At 40.0% G+C, this 21,799-nt stretch overlaps 1 protein-coding gene across 7 annotated transcripts in view; it reads right to left on the bottom strand.

Annotated features, from left to right (window-relative positions):
• COL6A5 (collagen type VI alpha 5 chain) overlaps positions 1 to 21,799 on the bottom strand; it is a 129,523-nt gene that overhangs the window by 27,845 nt on the left and 79,879 nt on the right. For all 7 annotated transcript variants that reach the window (XM_038570812.1, XM_038570813.1, XM_038570814.1 and 4 more), the window contains exons 23-35: positions 20,919 to 20,981; positions 19,602 to 19,664; positions 18,932 to 18,994; positions 17,394 to 17,444; positions 17,231 to 17,266; positions 15,421 to 15,483; positions 14,102 to 14,164; positions 11,437 to 11,472; positions 11,285 to 11,321; positions 7,771 to 7,782; positions 5,286 to 5,770; positions 2,401 to 2,494; positions 1,214 to 1,873 (exon numbers count right to left, since the gene is read on the bottom strand). In XM_038570812.1, the coding sequence (XP_038426740.1) occupies positions 1,214 to 1,873; positions 2,401 to 2,494; positions 5,286 to 5,770; positions 7,771 to 7,782; positions 11,285 to 11,321; positions 11,437 to 11,472; positions 14,102 to 14,164; positions 15,421 to 15,483; positions 17,231 to 17,266; positions 17,394 to 17,444; positions 18,932 to 18,994; positions 19,602 to 19,664; positions 20,919 to 20,981 (1,726 nt within the window). The remainder of the gene's footprint in view (positions 1 to 1,213; positions 1,874 to 2,400; positions 2,495 to 5,285; positions 5,771 to 7,770; positions 7,783 to 11,284; positions 11,322 to 11,436; positions 11,473 to 14,101; positions 14,165 to 15,420; positions 15,484 to 17,230; positions 17,267 to 17,393; positions 17,445 to 18,931; positions 18,995 to 19,601; positions 19,665 to 20,918; positions 20,982 to 21,799) is intronic.

The following is a 21,799-nucleotide window of genomic DNA, read 5'->3' as shown; positions in this document are numbered from 1 at the left end:
TTACAGCAAAAAGATCGAGCTTTCTCTGCAACGGAGAGGGAACTCTCAAGATACTGTCATGATGGTGCTATTGGAGATTCCTCAAACACCAGGGCAACTTTGGAATTCAAAGAGTGGTGAGACTGGCTCCTACAGAACTTAGGTCTGAACATGGTAGAGTCCCAGAAGGAACAGGTTCAGCCATGATTCTGTGGGATGCCTTAGAGTCAGGGTTTCTCAATTTCAGTGCTACTGAAAATTTGGGCTGTATCTTTTTTTTTTTTTTCCTTCGGGAGGTATCCTGTGCTTTAGAGAGATGTTTAGCAGCATCCCTGGTCTCTATGCACTAGATGCTAGAATCCTCTCCCTCAGTTGTGACAAAAAAAAAGTATCTCCAGACATTTCCAAATGTTTGGGAGGTAAAATCATCCTTAGTCAAGAACTACTGCTCTAGAGAGTTTCTCAAATCATTTGTGGGGAAGGTATTTTATTTCTAATCCTTTGCAGACTGATCCTTGTGGATTCCATCTTGTCATATGAGACAGAGTACACTTTCATGCTGAGGCAATGTCAAATTGCTTTAAAGGTTTATAGCTGCTTATTCTCAATCTCTGTATTTCTTGCTTGCAGATCAGTTTGTGGACTCTTGCCCATCCAACAGGTGACATTTTGTAGTGCATTGGCCTCAAGCCTTCCTACTCAAAGTGTCATTCTTGGACCAGAAGCATTGACATCACTGTTAGAAATGCAGAGTCTCAGGCTCCACCCTCTACAGACTGAACCAGGATTTGAGTTTTAACAAGATTCCTATATGATTTGTATGCTTAAACTCTTTGGACTTTGGACTGTGCCATCTTTAAGCCTTCATACAGGTCTCCAGGGTGTACCAAGGTTGAAAATAAACCAGGTGCAGTAGGGCAAACTTTTAATGTAAATGCTTATCAAAGAAGTGCTAAAACTTCTTTAGGTTAGCAGATGTGGCTCTAGAGACCTCCAATCACTCCATGATTTTAGTGCTGAGATTTTGTGTAAAAGACACTCTCTCATGAAAAAAGTCTCACCAGATTATGGTAAAAATGGGGTATAATCAGGGTATGTCCCACCTCTCTCTCCCTCTCACCATCTAATTTGTATATTTGGGTTAGCTAGAGATTCAAAGATGTGTTAGGCTATCAATACTATTAACATATACCAATTTATTAAAACAAAAAAGGAAAACAAAACAATGACTTACGTCTGATATAGTAAACAAGTGGCTTTACAAACTTCGTAACATAATCCAGATCTGGTTTATGAATTCTCCCAAGCTGTATCAGATGGTGATCAAGTGGGTAGCTGGCTAACTCTTCCATGTCATCCATATGTGTAAAGCCCAGGGAAACCACAAATATGACATAGCCTTGGCACTTGGCCTTCAGAGCTACCTTCTTCAAGAATTCCTTTCTCTCATGATACTCTCCAGCTAAGATCACAAAAATGACCTTGTGTTTTCTCAAGTTGGGTGTTTGTGGGAAGAGGTTCTCCACAGTCCACAGTAGGGTATGGCCAATGGTAGCTTCTCCTTTTAGCTGTTGGAGGGAAGTCTGGATATGCCTCTTCATTAGGACTCTGTCATTATAAGTTGTAAATCCAAACTCTGTTTTTACCACACCCTTCTTTCTCCTAGAAGTATCCCAAGGAGAATAGCTCAACAAGGCAATCCTATCACCAAAGTCTGAGATTCTAGGATCTGATGAAATGTTGAAGTTGTCAATCATAGAGCTCACCAAGGTTTTCACAGCCTTAAACTCATCATTTGCTATAGTCTGAGAATTGTCTAAGAGGAAAGCCACATCCATGTATGAATTTTCAGGTAGAAAAATCTCTTTGATGCAAACATTTGGAAAACATTTGTCTGAAAACACATAGAGAGATTCATGATTGATTCAATGTCTGCACAACAAGACACTGTTGTTTGAGATATTTTTCAAGTGCTTTAGTGACCTATTACCAATAATTAATAAACTATTTAAGTTAATGAAGAATTTTCAATGTCCCAATATTTCTGTGGCCACTAGAAGGCAATTTGGGAAAGTCTTTGTTGAAAGCAGATGTAGGTAGCATGTATGCTTGAAGTCTGTAAGTAATATCTAAACTCATTTAGAAAATATTTTCAATATTTTAGAGGTTTTTGATACACACTACCAAAATGTTCCCCAAAGAAAAGCCATATCAATTAGGATAGTATTTTAAACCAACTTTCACATTCTCTGGAAGCTCTAAATATTACAGAAATTGAAACCCTAACGTATGGTGTTAAAAGACTAGGAAACTTAAAATAAATCTACAATCAACACTAGAAATATCTGATAAAGCCAGATTTAATAACTCACCCAGAAGGCACTTAATTGTTTCAGCACAATAAATTCTCATGGGTCTTACCGTAGCAAAGTGTACAGTGTTGAAATTTTTCTAATGGCTCATACTTCCCATTTGGAGAAACTGGGATCACCTGAAATGTTCCAGTATTGTCAAACTGTAACGAAAAACAAGTATATTTGCTCATTTTCTTTCACCATTATCAGGGAGCCGTTGTGAACTCACTTTAAGGATTGGCTTGAAAAACGCCTAGCTAATCACCATTATCTTGCATTATAGCCCTTTGCTCTATTGAGTACATCTTTTTTGTCTCTCTCTCTCTCTCTCTCTCTCACACACACACACACACACACTCCTTTTAAACAACACAAGGAAGTAATTCAACTATCAGCATCTTTATTTTATGATGAGAAAACTATCACACAATAACCATTAGATTCACCCACTGAGGCAAGCATTAAAATCTCACACTTATTTCCAATTCTGAAATTCTCACTGAATTTTATGTGCTTCTTTTTTTTAAAGATTTTATTTTTAAGTACCCATGTGTGTGCTCGCTTCGGCAGCACATATAATAATAAGTACCCATGTGTACTTAAGTACCCCATGTGTGAACTCAAACTCACAACCCCAAGATCAAGCCTCATGCCCTACTGACTGAGCCAGCCAGGTACCCCTATACGCTTCTGATTATGCACCAGCTGATAATGTGCCACACATCAGCTTCTGAAGTTGGATTCTGGAGAAATTTTATTTACGTACAAGTTTCCCTTGGCTTCTTTAAGCAGTGATCCCAACTATTTCCACCCCCGATAATCCTATTTAGAAGAAGGTACATCTTTCAGATGTCAAGTAGATTTCCTCAGTCACAAATTCTAATTTAAAAGTTTATTTCCAAAGATAGTAGACAAAAGATACTAAGTCTATTCAAAATTCTTGGTAGCACACAGTCTCATTTCGTCTGTCTCTTGGTTGCTTTTCTTGCTTCAATACTTACTGAGAGGTACAATATAGGGCATTCATTTATTCTTTTTTTTTTTTTATGATAGTCACACAGAGAGAGAGAGAGGCAGAGACACAGGCAGAGGGAGAAGCAGGCTCCATGCACCGGGAGCCCAACGTGGGATTCGATTCCGGGTCTCCAGGATCGCGCCCTGGGCCAAAGGCAGGCGCTAAACCGCTGTGCCACCCAGGGATCCCCATTCATTTATTCTTAATTCACTCATTCATTCAGTGAGTCAATAACTACTTATTGGCCATTTACTCTGTGTGAGGCACCATGGAAAGCAGATACCTTTATTACAATGAAAGAAACCTATCATTCCTGGGTGGTGATGACGGTATCTCTCAATCCACAGGGATATTTATGCTTTTCCCCCTTCTTCCTTGGGAAGGTAAAGGGTTAGAAAAGTTACACCCTGTTTTTCTGTAAAACACTGAGTGAGCATTTGAAAATACTTATAATTACTCCAGCCTTTTAGTCAAAAAGTATTTACTACATTCCTTACTATTTTTTTTATGAAATTGGATGCTTTGGGTATTATTTTGTATTTGACCTTGTTTGTCTCCCATAGAAAGACTAAATGCTGCCTTGGTAAATCAAGGAAGTTTGTTCACAGGAATAAACCATATGCTCTTCATTCATCCATTCACTCATTCATTCATTCAATACATATTTATTGAATGCCTATAATGTTATAGGTAGTATTCTAGATGCTGGAGATACAGAAATGAACAAAGCAGATAAAATCTCTACCTTATAGTCTAGTGCAATAGGGACATATACCATAATACAACAAATAAGTAAATAATCTAGTATGTTGGGAGGTAGTCATTTTTGTAGACAAAACTTTGACTTCCTACAATCCTTTTTATCAGTTTATATTGTGACTTTCCCTGTGGCTCCTATATCCAAAAACTTCTTGGATGTGTCATGAGCAGATTGATTCTCTTCGTGTCATAAAGGGCTTCCATTTTGATTTTATTTTTTACAGTAGAAAGATATGTATTTGTGTATATATTTAGACCTTTGTAATCTCTTGGACAACACAATAGCTTTACCCAGCTCCAGGAGCATGTAGTTCATGGCTAATCTGAATACATTTAAAAACAGTAAAACAGTAGATGGAGAAATTCTTCAGTTTTGGGGGGAGAGGAGGAAATATAGACTCCCATAAGAATCTGTTGATCCAAACCTCTCTTGTGTTCTTTTTTTTTTTTTAAGATTTTATTTATTTTATTCATGAGAGACACAGAGAGGCAGAGACACAGGCAGATGGAAGAGAAGCAGGCTCCCTGCAGGGAGCCCAATGCGGGACTCAATCCTGGGACTCTGAGATCATGCCCTGAGCCAAAGGCAGACGCCTCTCTTGTGTTCATATGTTCATTTACATTAAATGTTTTATACAACATTAGGGGTTCAAAGATCTCCTAAACTTCATCTATCATAAGTGAAAACCAGCTATTCAATGAGATATAGCAAGCAGAGGACAGGTGTTAGAAACACCTGATCTGCAGGGGGCAGGGGGCTGATAGAGTACCATATTTAAGTCCCCTTCAATCAGAAAAACCTTAGTTCAAATTTTGATTTAGTCATTTATTAGCTGTACAAAATTGGAGAAGTCACTCAAACTCTCTGGGCCTCAGTTTCCCTATTTTTTTAAATAGGGATAACAACATTCACTTCAGCAGTGGGTTATGAGTATGTATATAAAATTCTAGGGACAGTGCCTGGCACACAGTAGGAGCTGAGCAAATGGGCTGCTATTATTACTGACTACTGTTGTTATTAGACATTGGATTTCATGGACTTTGGCAACAATATAGCTGGGAAAATTGCAGATGGGGTCAAGAGACCACATATCCTGCCCCCCTCCCCCCCCACTGCCTACTATCCTTAACAGTACCACTATGTTAAACATAAAGAAGTTGCCAAGAGAAGTTCATACCTCAAAAGCCTCAAGGAAAATCCTTTCACTAAAAGCAAAGACTGCCGGACTGATATCTAGGGCATTAAATTCCATGGTGGCTGTGATGATGGATGACTGACTGGCTGCTTGTCCACTGCTGAAAAACACAGCAACTTTCCTCACATTGGCTCCCCCGTATGTGCGCTTGAAAATGTTCCGGGCCACAAACCTCATTGCATTACCAATGTCTTGGGCTTCTGTGGGGGGTCGATATTTTATTTGGGAAATAAGCTGGAGGAGCTGCTTCTTGCTATGGTAGTCTGACCAGCGGATGAGGTAGCTGGTGCCTGTGTCATAGGAAACCACAACAACTCTTGCTCCCACAGGGCAGTTACTTTCCCTGATGTTAAGGTCATTGACGATGGACGTGATGATGTCCCTCATTTCATTAAATCTCTGTTCAGAGACACTGTTGGACTGGTCCAGGGCAAATACCAGCTCCGTTGGGTACACTGGACACTTTTCTGCAAACATAAAAAGCAGAAGTATGAAGTTATTTCACTGATCAAAAGTCCTTCCCCTTCCTTTTACTCCAGGGTTGAGGCTGGTTCACACCAAAGGGAGCTGCAGGTGTTGCCTTTGGCTCTAGAACTAGAGGTAGGCACAAGTAATGCTTTGTTCGTGTGAAGGTGTTGTAGAAGTCTAGAGCATTCATATGTGGTGGTATGACGCTCAGACTTCACAGCCCTCAATCAGTCTGCTATTTAAAAGAAATTGAGGGGAGTATCTGTGCTGCTAGAACAGCTCTGAATCTTGATTGTGGTGGTAGTTACGTGAATCTTTGCAGGTGATGAAACTGAACTCACACGCAAAAAAATGAGTTTTACTCTAAGTAAATTAAGAAATGAATAAAAGGATATTATGGCTTATTGAGGGTTTTGAAAGTTTACAGTCTTTAAAAATCTTCAGAAATGATCTACTAATAATGATAGAATATTTTCATCCACTTATGCAAAAAATAATTCACTGAGTAGCATGCAGGGTGACATGCAGGGTGATGTACACTGAGATACATGCAAAGATGACCCAAATTCAAGCCTGCCCTCAAGGAATCTACGCTGGGGAGGATCACTCCATGGAAAGGTACAGAGTGACTATTATTCTTTGTAAGCATTCAGAGGACAAAGAGGCTATTTCCCAAGAAAGGGGCCCCCATGGAAGCTAGCTGTTAAATGAAAGCAAGGGCGGCTGGAAGAAGGGCGCAGCAGGACCACAGCAGGCTTGTAATGAGCTGTTATAAAAACGGAGCTGTCTGCAATTGTCTTCTGATGATTGAACTTTAGGAATCTCACAGGGATTGACCTATGTATCAAACCTAACTTTTCAAAGTGCTATTAAAGTCTGAACACAGGAAGAGAAAAAGGGATTATTTTAAAAAACAAACACTCCCATATACAGAGGCTGCTCTACTATTCTCAATCTGGCTAACTCCCAAAGCACATCTAACTCTAAATATCCCACACCCCAAACCACTGTTCTCAGCAATAGGAGAGGAAGGGTTGATTTAGAGATATTTTGAATTGAGGAATTTTACAGTGAAGAAAAAATATCAAAGCTAATGATGAACAACAAAATATGAAAAATTAAGTATTTTTTCCATCTTAGCCCTAGTACTAAAAATTTTTGAAGAAGTGATAGGTAAGTATCTTCAAAACTGACCTATTGCTACAGATTTTCCCAGAAAGCAGAACCAGTTTCTATTTATTTTTTCCTTTTCCTAGTGCCCAGCAGGATACCTGATAAATGTAATTCAAATCCAATTAAGTTTTATTGGGCACTTACATGTAAAAGGGTTTTTGGTGGGGTTTTTTTGTTTGTTTGTTTGTTTATTTTTCAGAATTGAAATTAATGATGCCAAACTTTAGGATAAGCTCAAACTTTTGGGATAGGTCTCTATGGGTCTACTACAGCAGGCTTCTGGAAGACCAGGAGTTCTTGATGTTGACAACTGGCTTCAGAGGCAATGGAGTCCAAGACACCTAAGGTGCTATGTGACACCCACTGTGGTCGAGGCCCCCAGAAGACCATCCACAGCAAGGTCAGCTTATTAGTGGTAGGCACTTGGTGAGATGAATGATGAGTGTGGGGGTCAGAGACAGGAAAGGAAACATCACCCATCCAAGAAGCCATTGTCCATAGGGTCAGCAAAGAGCAAGAAAATGGGGTCATTCAGAGCCCCATTCCTGAATTCCCCAGCAAAGAGGGCCTATTCCATAAAGAAACTGAATTGTGAATGGAGATAGGACGTAGAAAGCACAACAGTGTAAAGGGGCTTAGGGCTGGGTGTCACTATTTCACAATCAGGTAGAAGCATGATATTGACAATTATAATCCCAAGATGGCCGTGTCTGCATAGAAGGAAGAAGTCCTTTCTTCCATGGGACTGAGAGTTTCTTTCAAATTGGTCTTGTCAGAATGCAGTTAATTACTTCAGCAAGAATCACAGTATTGTAAGAATACTCACCTTTCCAACAGGCTATTAAAAAAGAGAGAGAAAGAGAGAGAAGAGTCTGTTACATTTTGGCACACAGGCTAAAAATAATCCCCCAGAACAAAATTTCAGCAAAGCTTAATATTTTATTTGACCCTACTTGCAAATAAGGCTAATTCCTAAATTATAGGAAGCCAAGGTTGGAGGCCTGGGGAACACGTACACAGAATTTTATTAATGGGTGAACCTTCCTGACCTTCTGTCCTTGTGAGCCATGACCAGCAGACTTCAGCACAATCCCAGTTGAAATCTGAAACACTGATCACTTGTTTTAGAAGCAGAATAGATGAGCCTCTGATTAAAAGGCAAGATAGCTCAAATTCGATTTGTTTTGTCTCTCTTCCTACAGCCTTGAGAGTCATTCAGCAAGGCAAGGCTAAAATATGAGGGCTTATTTTCCTCCCAGATGAACACCTTGGGAACCTCTCTTTTCCTGCAGAAATATGGGGTTTTCCAAATAAACTTGGTCTTTGCTAAAAAATACAGCTCCTGTGTTTGAGTGATATCCTATCTAGAGAGAGGAGGGAAAGCCCCCAAGGATTTCTCCTGAGCAAAACAGCATCTGGTTTTTCTAAGTGATTTACTCTGTAAGCAGGGGACCAATCAGAGGGAGATGTTGGTAAATCTTTAGAAAGCACTGGCCTGACAGTTTCCTTGCTCATTTTTCTCAGTTCTTAAAAAGCAAATGAGTCACTCTGATATAATAAAATATTTTATTAGCACTGGCAACAACCTAGCCTCCACCCTGCTGTCCCACAGCTCATGCTTTCTCATGTCACCCCTATTAACACCTTTTGATTGTTTTAACACTGTGGCTGCTGAGATGCTAACCACCACAGATGGGACTCAGAACCCACAGCCTTCTCTGCATCTCAAGGGCTGCAAAGGATCCCTTTTTCTCTGAGAACCTACATTTGTTAACCTTCAACCCAGCTGTGAGGCTAGAAACACAGGCTCTAGAAACAGACACCTCTGTCTGGGTTTCAGTGTGACAAAGCTGCTTGACATCAGGGGAAACTACTTGATCTCTTTTAGTATGTTTATTTTTCCTAAAAATCTTCTTTACTTATGCCCCCTCCTTCCAAAATTCTAATCATTTGGGTCCTCCTATTTTATTTACAACTGATGGATCGGCTCCTAAGGTGTGCCAATCAGGGCTTTGATCATGCACCTATTTACCTATCTGGTTACTGATCACATGTTGATGGTCTTTTGGGCTGACATTTGAAGACTTAACTGCTTCAACTGGTGAAAGTGACCAATGTTTTAGGGCTAATTGTTTTGTTTCGAGATGTTTTGTGAAAGTCACTTCTGCAGAAGCTGCTAGACAGGATGCTAAGCTGTAAAACAGGATGCTAGTGAGTTTTCCCCTTAGCTGTTCTAACTCCCTGTTTTCTTGTTGGAGACCCTGGCCCTGACTACCTACATGTCCAACTGACTCCTAACACAACCACCTCTACTCCACATTCCTCTCAGCTCCCTAGAGCTCTTGTTTTATTCTGGGGGTAGGGTCTCAGTCACTGGCCTTAGTGCAGTGTTATAGGACTGAAGAGCAAACGTGTTAGACCAGGAGCCCAACCCCACAGGGCCTCCATGAAAGCACCTATAAAATGAGGCCCTCTGAATTAGCTCTAAAGACATGTCACCCAAATTCCATCCGGGTTCTGCATTCTGGAGTTTTGTTCTTATCAATCAGCACCCTGTCTGGTCACAGAACCCACATTCCCCTGGCCCCCTAATTTCCCAGCTAACTCCTTTCATTCAGGGTTGGAAAACTGTCTTCAAATCCCTAATCCTCAACAGGCCAGTGTTTATCTCCCTCACCACTTCCTCATCCTTCATTCTTCCTTGGGAAGATACTTGTTGATTTCCTGAGAACTTCCTTCCCCTACAATGGTTTTCCCTCTGTCCTATGCCCTGCACCTGGGGCCCCAGACCCTGGTTCTCACTTCCTCTGGGTGCTGGAGAGCCTGTCTATTTCTTGAGCAATGTCTTTCCCTCTAAGTCTCTTCCCTTTGAATCTTCTGTCCATTGGCCTTTTCTTGCTTCTTTTCAAATTCCCCATATTTGTGGGACTTTCTCATCTCTGTAATGCCACTGCTGTCCTTTGGCTCCACTTTTTCTGCTAAGATGTCTTCCTGGGTTCATCCTTTGGCTTTCTGTTTCCTTTTCTGTATTTCACATCCTTAGGACCTCACTTATCCCTGTGACCTTAAGGAGTGAAATGACTTCAACATCCCAGTCTCCTTTCTTGACCCTCACTTTTATTTCAGTCCATTTATTTAGCTGCCTGCTGATCATTTAATTTAGGGCCCACACAGCATTTCCCTGCCTCTAAAATGTTTAGAGTCATCCTATTTTCCTACCAAGAGATTCTCTTTCCCAGTTCCTCCTGCCTTCTCTTCCACAGTGGCACTAAGCCTCTCCTGCTCTGGCCTTACACATACCTCAAACTTGTTTTTGTTGTTGTTCTTTCTTGCCTCACACTTGCAATGCCTACATTGTTATCCAGTCTCCTTAGGTTAGGTCTCTCCAGTTTTCCCATCTTACATTCTTCTGATTGTGATTGTATAAGCCTCATTATAAGTCAAAATGGAAGCATGAAAAAAGACAAATCACCTAAAACTCTACCATTCTAATAAAGTAAGTTGTTACATTTCTCTACTTTTGCTTCTAGAACTTATTTTATGTACATATTTACCTATATGTAAAAATCCTAAGGATCCAATATAATTTTCTCCTTTTAATGACAGTATTATTCATACTCTGATTGAATCTTAAAAAAAACATCTGCTTGGTATTTGATCAGAAGATGATACACCATAGCCTAACTAGTCTCTAAGTGCAAACAGTCTAAAGGTATATTCATTCACTTTGTTCTAATGAATAATATTTCAACAACTTATTTGCCTATCATTTTTCTTTCTTTTACTTTATGTCCTTGGGATAAGTTTTCACAAATGAAATCACTTGGCTTTTTCTACCTCATTTCCCTTCTTCATAACCAAAGACAATCTGTTGACTCCTGCTTTATTCCTCTTCTGAAATTATTCTCTTGCCTCTCCCCATCACTTTCCTATAACTGGACTCAAGTAATCCCATCCAAGGAGACTTCATTGACTCAGTAACTAACTCAACTGAAATCCCCACGCTCATCCCTTTAACACTATCCCTCACAGACCTTTGTACAAAATTGTTGTATTCATGAGAGCTAATTCACACAACTTTTGAGTTGGTTTCTAATTGTTTCCCATAAGCACATTTTCTTTCATATATGAATCACACTTCATGAGTCTTTTACTTATACCCTTTTCCTTCCCACCTTTGATGTGAGCTGTTCCTACAGCAAGTACTTGGGACAAGCCTGTTGTAGAGGACGCATGCCACCAGTGGATTCAGTTTACTGATTCTGCATACCCACACCACATCTCCTAAGGGCCCTCACCAATACACCGACTCCCTTGTTCCATGACACACAGATACTCACGACTATGGTCCCGCATGAACTGGATCAGATCACATTGCTGTAAATAAAAAAAGAAAAAGAGAACAGAAACATGAGCACAGCGACCTCTGAGTTGCCATATTTATTTGCTATTGGACTGGTTAGGTTTTCATTTGTGAATAAGGAATACGTACAGAATATACAGGCTTCCCTGCCATGCCTTTCATGCCCTAGGAAAACAAAACCAGAGCAAGTTATTGGTATGTAAATTTGAGTGACAGAACAAGAGTAAAGAAAAAAAACCTTCATTCTTAAAAACACAGCTGGCAGAGAGCAATTAAATTATTCCTGAACTGGTAGATTACAATGCTATATCCCTACTTAATCAAGGTGCAAACTTCTTTGTTTCAGTGTTAGATCAGTTAAGCTAATGTCTGCTCAGAGTGAACTGAATTACTTTTGTAGGTGAAAAGTAAAGAAACAAGTATTTCTTTCTTTTTTCTTTTTAAAGATTTTATTTATTTATGAGAGATACAGAGAGAAAGAGGCAGAGACATAGGTAGAGGGAGAAACAGGCTCCCTGCAGGGAGCCTGAGTGGGACTTGATCCCAGGACTCTGTGATCATGACCTGTCCCAAGGGCAGATGCTCAACCACTGAGCCACCCAGGTGCCCCAAAAGTATTTTTTAAAGATGTTTGTACTAAAGATATAACACTTAGAAGGTACTTCTCATGAGAAAACTTGAAATGTAAACAACAGGCTTCCCAAAGCATGCCACAAGGAGAGGAATTTATTGAGAATTCAGAGGTACAGATGTATTACAAATCAAGCCATTTAAAATGCAGGTGGTAGCATACAACCTCTACATATGTGAAAGAACCAGAGACATTTTACAGGGCAAAATAGGCATTACACAAAAGAAGAGCATTACACCAAAGAGTAAGCTCATAAATGTGAGAGGTTATAAACAAAGGAGTACACATAATTGCCTGAAATGAATCAAGGAAGCTTCCTAAAAAAAATGGCAATGCTTTTTTTCACAGCTTGAAATTTTCTCTTTTCCCCTTATTACTTCCTTTATCAGGATCAGCCTTCTCCTTGGCAGCGGTTCTTAACATGTTCAATGCACATAGGTCTCTTTGGGCAGCTGGTGAATGCTAGTATGCTGGCTCCAGAAAATGCTATTACAAGCTTACACTCATACAATTTCACTGGCCTCAGAAGCTCAACCAGGGATGTCAGTCTAAGAACCCCTATTCTGAATGACAGCTGGGTCATCTGTACATCTAACCATCATCTATCAATCCATCCGTTGATCCATCCATCCATCCATCCATCCATCCATCCATCCATCCAACCATCCATGCATCAATCCACCTAATAAACAGTTAAATGTCTGCTGAATGCTGAGATGGCCCATTGTGTGCTGCTGGTGCTATCCAGAAGTGTGGCATCTATAATTCTACCCACTGGGAGCCCAGGTTCTTCCTGACCAGAATCAGGAAATTACATGTCTCACTAAGAGATGCAGAGTTTCATCCTTCCTTTTGTAGGCTATTGCAGAAGACAGAAAAGAATGCACAGACATTTAAACAGAGAGAGGAAGTTTCTGACTAATAAATAGATAAGCAGCCCACATCTTACAGAGGATCAGAGCTCAGAGCATCTGTCCTAAAGGACAGAGTTGGAGAAGAATTTGAGCAAGCTCTTAAACAGAGGCTGAGGATTGAGAGCTCAAGACAAAGAAGCTAATCTGATTCCAGCAGACCAGCAGGGTCCAAGTCAGAGAAGCTGTGTTCTGGCAGACCAGCAAGCTCAAGACAGTGAAACCATACTCTAGTGGACCAGTAGTGCCAAGCACTAGGCTGGGAAGATGCAGGACCCCCACATAGGAGCTCCAGAATCTGGAAAGGAGAGAAATCCAGACCAGATCAGTATGACTCAGAGACTAGGTTCTCACCCAGGAGGCTACATATTCACTAGTTCCTTAATGTTAAAGAAAAAGGATGTATTAGAGTATCCTTTACAGCCAGTTGACTCTCATTCTATTGTCATCCACAAAACATCCATGCTTTAGTTTTCTCTAGAAGATCCCAAGTCAAAGAACCCCTGCAGGTAGTCATAAAACATTCAGAATGCACAAAACAAGATAAACTGTTTCTCCACACTGTATACAATGCTTCCTGCACCTCCTACACAAACCCAGGTGTTGGCAACTTTTAGTTCTTACCCGATTATGCTCATCAGGGGAGAGAGGTGTGTAAATAAATCATTATGATAACATGAGAGGCACTAAAATAGAGATATGGATGTTTCATCACTGGGAGATGTGCCTGACTCTGCCTGGGAATGCTTCCAGAGGTGACATTTCTCTTGCAGTGGAAGCATAGCGGGAAGCTGCAGTTATATTTCCAAATCTCTCTGGAGTCTACATTTTGAAGATGGGAAGGCAACAAGAGTGATTTGGGAAACCACCAACTTGTCATGCATGATGGAACTTTGCCAGGACACCTTTATGAAGCTTATGCTTTCCCATCCCTATTTTTAAGCTTTAGCAAAAACAAACAAACAAACAAAAAAACCAGTAACAGCTAATATTTGCATTGAGCTTTATCATTCACAAAGAGTGCTCACATTTGAGAACCTGATCTTCAGCTACCTTCTGAGGTGGTAGGACAGGATATGTCGTCTCCATTTTGGAAGTAAACTGAGAGACCAGGTGACTGGCCCAAGGGCACACAGCTAGCAAGAAGCAGAATTTGGACTTGAACCCAGCGGTCTGACTTTAAATTCTGTACCCCTTCCAGGGAACATCCTAGAGACCAGTATAGGCTACTTAGTTCTCATGGTGTACTTACTCTTCGTCCAGGAGGGCCTGGGGGTCCTGGAGATCCCTCCTCACCTTTCCGGCCAACAGTGAGCTGCAGATAGGAACATGATTTAGTTTTTACACTGTCTATCGAACTCTCTCAGTTTTAATGAGACTTTACAATTAAAAAACATTTTTTAAGGATTTTATTTATTTATCTAGAGAGCCCCATGAGCAGGGGTAGGGGTAGGGGGAGAGGAAGAGAGAGAATTTCAAGCAGACTCCAGGCTGAGCACAGGCCCGATGTGGGGCTTGATCCCAAAACCCTGAGATCATGACCTGAGCTGAAATCAAGAGCCGGACACTTAACCCATGGAGCCATCCAGGCACTCCTTAGAAAAAAAATGTTTTTAAAGAAAGCAACTATTAATTGAAGTCAAGTAAATGCCTTACTTATAATATAAATAGCCATTCTTAACCATTGGAAAACATCCATTTCCCTCTTAGCCTCTCCATTTAGTGACATACTTTGCTCTGGCACTGGTTGTGCATTGGAATGTAAATTAGTCATAAACTAGGATTGGTACTAAAAAAACAAACAAACAAACAAACAAACAAATATACTAGGGCACACAGAGATCTAATTAAAAACCTCCCATCTGCAAAGGATCAAATACAAAAAATAATTCTCCCCATACATAAAAGGATATGGGTGGGTGGTGCCATTCTCATGCTTCTGGGTGATGGATACGGATGCTAATGAAATTTATCCAGCCAGATGGAAAATATCTGGTGAATTGCATTTCTTTCATGCTGATAATGACCACTGATATCATACCCACACTTCAAAATGAAAAGATGCTTGGCTCAGCGTTTTGTTTTTTAAAAAAACTGTAACATTCTACTCTATGATAATTAGAAGATCTCAACAGCCTTCCTTAAAATGAATACCCTAGATGACCTTGGTTATGGGTAGTGGAATTGTCAGAAAACTCTCAGGGACACAGTGGGAAGAAGTCCGCTGCATTTCCATTCAGGGTTAATATTCTGGGCTTTAATGTGTCTTAGAAAATACTAAAGGCACTGACAGTTCTTGGAACAGCCAGTTATCAATCTATAAATCTTTAAAATAGTTCAGATTCATGGAACCATAGAGAATTTTAGAGCTGAAAGTGATCTTTGGTGTCAAGTTCAAGTCTCATGTTATAGAAATAGAGACCCTGAAAAGGTGTGGTGAAGGTCACACAGTCAGGGAATAGCATTTCAGTGGCCCTAGGTTAGATCAATAATCCACATTTATTATTACAACACAAAAGCCAGAGTCTTCCAAGGAAACATCTATTATTTCTGCAATTATAGGTTACTTACTGTTAATCCCCTATATCCTTTGGGTCCAGGACCTCCAGGAACTCCAGGATCACCAACATCACCCTAAAAATTCAGATATAAGAAATCAAGATATTAAAATATTTACTATGAAAGAATAAAAATAATTTTCTCTAATATAATATTGAATTGATCTTATAACTATACTATATATTAAACAGTAAATGTCAACTTCTCCTGTCTCTTGGAACAAAGTCATCAATACACTTAAATATTCCCCAAACTATTTTTAATTTTCTAAGAATACAAATATTTATGCATAAATATCAAGGCAATGGCTACCCAATCAGTTACTAAAAGTATCTAAAGAAAAAAATCCTTGAAAAACATATGAGTATTAGAGAAAACATATGGAGTATTAACTACAGAAAATACTAAATCATTAATTACTTCCTAAATTCATGAATCATTTCTGAAAAAGCTGAAGGTTAAAAAAATTTACTCTGATATTGGTGAGAAATGAATTTTAGCACCTGTTTATCAAAAAACTAATTTCACATTTATCCCTAAATTGAAATATGCAAATTTTCTCCCTTTATTAGAAAATTGGTGTTCTATAATGAGAACTCTTATCCTAATAGTTTTTTATATAGTTCCTTTTTGCACTCTTCTTTAGCTAAAGAAAGAATCTCTTCTGGTAATTCATCCATTAAAAGCATTTTTTAAAAAGATTTTATTTATTTATTCATGAGAGATACAGAGAGAGAGGCAGAGACATGGGCAAAGGGAGAAGCAGGCTCTCTGCAGGGAGCCCAGTGTGGGACTCTATCCCAGAACTCCTGGATCATGCCCTAAGCCAAAGGCAGACCCTCAACCACTGAGCCACCCAGGTGTCCCTAAAAGCACTTTTAAGAGGATTCAAAAATTGACTGTTTTCCTATAGTTGATTTGATTTGTTTAGACATTCAATTTTTTGTAATCCATATTTTGTATTTTAATTTGAGCACCAACTATTAGGAAGACACTCTTCTAGATAGGACACGTTAAAAAAAAAAAAAAAGGAAATCTTATCCCAGAATTCCAGTGTATAAGAACAGACATAACAGGACCCACTCGGACTGAAATGGAAGGTATGTCTGGTTGTAGAGCATGGAGGTGGATTTCAATCTGGGAGGCAACGAGGAATTCTGAAAACTGCTCCGGAGAGGAACATGAGTAGGTTACACTGTGGAAGATACCGAGTGACAGTGGTGTTTGGGACTAACCGATGCAGTGAGAAGGTGGAAGTGGAGACCAATGAGAAGACTGTTGTCACCTTCCAGGTGAAGGGCAGTGAAGGCTACAATGATAAAGAACAGATAGCAATAGCAGAAGCCAAGAGTTTGGAATGAGACTCCCTGAGGCAGAGAAATCAAGAGGACAGAAGGACTAAACTTGAGAGGATGTATAGAGGTAGAGTTTCAAGACCAGGGATATCCAGCCATGAAGGACAGGACAATCTTTTCCAATTTAAAGATCCATAGTAGTTAAGTATGGTCCTTTGTTGGTGAAGCCCTGGCAAAACGATTGCCCTGCTTTTTGTTTTGTTTTGTTTTGTTTTTTCTTTAATCTTAATTCTCAAGTAGAAAGTTAAGATCATGGAAAATTTTTTTTGAAGATTTTATTTATTTATTCAGAGAGAGAGGCAGAGACATAGGCAGAGGGAGAAGCAGATTCCCTGTGGGGAGCCTGACATGGGACTCAATCCCAGGAAACTGGGATCATGACCTGAGCCAAAGGCAGATGCTCAACCACTGGGCCATGCAGGCCCCAAGGTCATGGTCATTTCGAAAGAAAGTCATACGTACAGTACCTTTTGCCCCATATCTCCAGTGAATCCTCTTGGGCCCTACAATTTGCAGCAGAAAACATAAATAAATCAATAGACCATTTCTGCAGTATGATTGTTTCTTCTTGTATTACTTATTGCATCAATTGTTCCATCAATTAAAGAAATAATTGCTTTCCATATTTACCTTTACGCCCTTTCTTCCCATATGACCATAGCCTGGGATGCCATCATCTCCCTGTGAAAATATCAGTTCATTTTAATCTCTCAAAAGTGAAACTTAGCCGCAATCTATGCTGGTATCAGAAGAGAAGCACTGGGGACTTCCAGGTAGGGGGGCCTTATCAGTGACCTTGAACTCTAGGGCCATGCACATTGCTAAGTTCTCCTCATTTCCTGGTATGTACCCTGCCTGGTACTTTGGCCAGCTCTACTCCGCAAACACTGTGGGGGCAGAGGAATGCCTCAGTCAGGACCAAAGGAGTCAGTAGCAGTTACTTCCCTGGAATATTAGGAGCTGATTCAAAGGGCATAGATAAGGAATTTCCCCAAAGAAGAATTGCAAATGGCTGATAGACATATGGAAAAATGTCATCTTCACTAATAACCAAAGAAATGCAATTTGAAATAGTGATGAGATAATATTTTTTGTTAATAAAACTGGTAAAGATAAAAAAAAAAGAAAGTGACAAACCCACTATGGGTGTGGATGCCCCGAAGCGTGCCTTCTCCTGCATAACACATGGTACATACATCATTTGAATATTCCTTTTTTTTTTCATTTTTTTTTTCATTTGAATATTCCTGAGGGCACTTTGTAAAAGAGTTCAACTTTACTTAAATAGGCATACATTCTTTGAACCAGTTATGCTACTTCTAGAAATTTCTACATAGAAATTATGATTTTGTCTAAAAATTTAGATTCAAGAATGTTCATTGCTGTGCTGTTTATGGCAGTAAAAAATTGAAAATAAATCAGGTATTCAATAGCAAGAGGTTGGTCAAATGAACTAAGGTATACATATTCAGTAGGCTATTTTGAAGCTATTAAAAATAACGCTTAGGGGGAAATATAATAACAGAAATATAATCATGATACACTTTTAAGAGGGGAAAATGGAGTAATTTTTTTTGGTATCTCTAGGATGTTAATAAGAAATATGTCAAGAGTGAGATTATGGGTAATTTTTCTTCCCCATTTCTCATCTTCTATGCCTAGTCATTTTTCTACAATATCTCTATATAACATTTATAATAAACATTATTTTTGAAAAGAAATGAAAAAATATCCTATATTGGCTGCTCCATGGACAGATATGCTGGTACAGCCAAAGTTACTAGAACAGATGGCTCATTTCTTGGCTCTACTCCCCTCTTCTTGTTGCTGCCCTAGAGATTTGCAAGACAGGGAGAGAAATGGGCAGTGCTATTTTTCAGCTGACATGCATATATATGGCCATACTGGTTGTGAAAATATTGAAATATCCTACTGTAACTTATCCATTATCCTCTCTGCATGCCCCCTTTTCCACTGGCTTTAACAGACACACTAGCTGTAGAATGAGAGCTGCAGGGCGTGGGAGGATGTCCCAGTATCTTCTTAGGAGGTCCTAAAATACCTCTCAATACCGCAGGTGTTTAGGCTGATGGCATCAGTCCCCCTCTCTTTGCCACAGAACTGAGTCTTTAGAATAGCAAAAAAGCAAGGTTCCTAAAACCTCATACCTGTCTTCCTCTCTGTCCAGCTTGCCCCATTGGCCCTGGATCTCCAAGAATTCCAGATTCTCCCTAGTAAGTGAGACAAGAAAAGCTCAAGATCAGTAAAATCGAACTAAGAGTTTCAAGATGGTGAAAGCAGAGCATTAAATCAAGCATGAGGCCCTTCTTTCTGAGCTCAGCCCCAGGGTGACTGCACAGGTGCCAGGTTCACCAAGCTGGAGAAGAGAGCCACTGAAAGGTTTTAAGCAGGTGAGTGGGATTCTGAATGGACCAATAGTCTGCTGTCTGACTTTCTCCAACAGAGCCACTTCAGAGACAGTAGGGTGAATTAGAGAACTGTATGCACAAATAGATTTCAGTCTGGACACCCTTTCTCTCCCTGTCAGACTCTGCCATCACATATATTCATGCATTCAGGAAATCGGGAAGTGAAGAGATTTTTCAAGTTATTTTATGATGTTTGAGATCACTGTGTCTCTTTGTGAAATGGAGCAGTTTCAGGGAAGAGATAAGCAGTTAGAAATTCTTTCCTCAATGGAAGGGAAAGAATGAATCAGCAGAAAGCCGGTAGGTGGTTGATGGTGTCTAGATCACGTGAGGAATTAACATGGAAATCAAGAAAAGAAGGGAGGTACTTTTTTCTCAGTATTTGAAATCTTAAAGAGATAACACTTACTTTTTTCCCTGGAGGCCCAGGACTTCCAACATTCCCTTTAGCTCCCACTGGCCCAGAAGAGCCCTGAATGAAATTGGGAGACACATATGTTGTCACTGTAGGAATTCTTAGAAAAGGCATTAGATTAGGTTTGCTTTCTTCATGTCATTTCCAAAAGCTCCTTTTTTTTTTTTTTAAGATTTTAAAAACAATTTGTTTATTCATGAGAGACAGAGAGAGAGAGAGAGAGAGAGAGAGGCGGAGACACAGGCAGGAGAAGCAGGCTCCCTGCAGGGAGCCCGAAGTGGGACTCGATCAGAGTCTCCAAGATCAGGACTTGGGCTGAAGGTGGTGCTAAACCACTGAGCCACCCAGGCTGCCCTTCAACAGCTCCTTGATGCCTCCTTAATTAGAGACCCAGCTACCCAGGGGAGAGAGACATCTGCACTCAAAGCAGGTGACTCAGGGTATAGACCCGATTAGAAGACCACAAGTCTGCATAAGCAGGGATTCCACTAGTTCATATGGGGCCTTAGTGAGAAATAAAAAAAGGTGCTCTTGTCATGACAAATGTTATTTCTAAATGCAGCAAATTTGTTGTGATGAACTGATTTTGTGAGAACAAGACATTGCCATGTGTGTGCACTGCACCATGCGTACATCCAAAACAGAATGTGTTTCAGTCCCAGTATGCAAATGGCCAAAGATATCTTCCACAAACATGCTACAATAATAACTGGGCAAACACATGTATTCCTTGCCTTCTGAGTCTTGCTATGGAGAGCTAAAGAAGTGAACAAATTCAGAACATTTTTCATAGGACTCCCTCACCATCCCAACTCTTATTACTCACTGCCAGAAACTCAAGGACCAAAGAGATTCAGAGGGTGAATTCAAAGCTGAACTGAGGAATCAAATCAATTTGGGTAGCGAGGCATCTTTGTAGACTCAATTTCAAATATCTACCATCGATGGAGATACACATGACACAGCTAGATTTTTTAAAGTCAGAAAAACCTGAATAGTGTATCAGGTTTTGAAATGTCCGCAAGTCAGCAAGATTCATATTCTTCTAAATGCTTTCCTCAGGCTGATGTGATGGGTCTGTGCCCTCTCAGTAAACCTCCAGTGAAGTAGAGAGAGGATGGCTTAAGAGACATGCAAGGAATCAAGGCTATGTTAAAAATTTGTCCCCAATTTTTTGACCCAAGTTGATTGAAAAATAAAATGCCCCATATGTAGATAACATAAAAATAAACTATATATTACAATGTTTTTGAAATAAGAGGAAATGGTCTCACTGGAGATGGCTGACTCTAAGGTTCCTGAGTCACTTACCTGAGGTCCTTTATGCCCCTCGCTTCCCTTCTCTCCTTTCCTGCCAGGAATTCCATTTAATCCCTTTGGTGATAACAAAAGAAACATAGTGCAGTGAAGCAATGAAAATATACTTTTGAAACACGTCCACAGAAAAGCACTGTTCCAATCCTTCAAGTAGACCTTTAAATCTGAGTTTAAGCATATCTTACAATAGGAATGGCGAGGAGACCCCGACTCAATGGCATAGATCTTATCAAGGAATCCTTCCCTGGGTCTAAGACTCCATCCCCTCTGACAGGAAGAAATGGATAGGAGACCAAAAGAAGAAATAAAACCCTTAGAAGAAGGAAGTAAGACGTAAACAACAGTCAGATGGATTCCTTTGTTGGGGCAGGTTACCTGGGCCAGAATGCTCATCATCAATGTGTAAAATAGAGAGAAAATTTGTTTCAAGTTAACACAAAAGGACATTTTAGCAAGGGAATTTAATCATATTTTCTACTATATTTACCATCAAACATGGTTCTCGTATAGATCTCTCACATGGAAGAAAAAACTAGAAGTGTTAGTAGTTTTCCCACCATCAAAGCACCAGCTATAAAATGACCCCGGCTGCCAGTGCAAAATGGTGGCTGCATCCACTGGACTAGCCTTGGTTCACTCTCTAAGTATCAAAGGGACCCCGGAGTAGCCGAGGTAATATCACCCCTCTCCCTACAAAGCCTGGGGATGGATCTAGGCTAGTTCCATGGTTATTCAATTTAAAGGATTTGCTAGCTGGTGGCTTGATTCAGGGACCTTGGAACCCTCAAGAGAAAGCAAATTCCACCTTAGTGTGAATCATCTGAAACTTGCTAAAAGAAAAATGAATTCTTGAGAAGGTCTTAGGGCTATGCACA

This window comes from Canis lupus, chromosome 23 (genome assembly GCF_011100685.1).
Source record: "Canis lupus familiaris isolate Mischka breed German Shepherd chromosome 23, alternate assembly UU_Cfam_GSD_1.0, whole genome shotgun sequence".
NCBI classification, from domain to species: Eukaryota; Metazoa; Chordata; class Mammalia; order Carnivora; family Canidae; genus Canis; species Canis lupus.
This window is presented reverse-complemented; position numbering and strand designations above follow the sequence as displayed.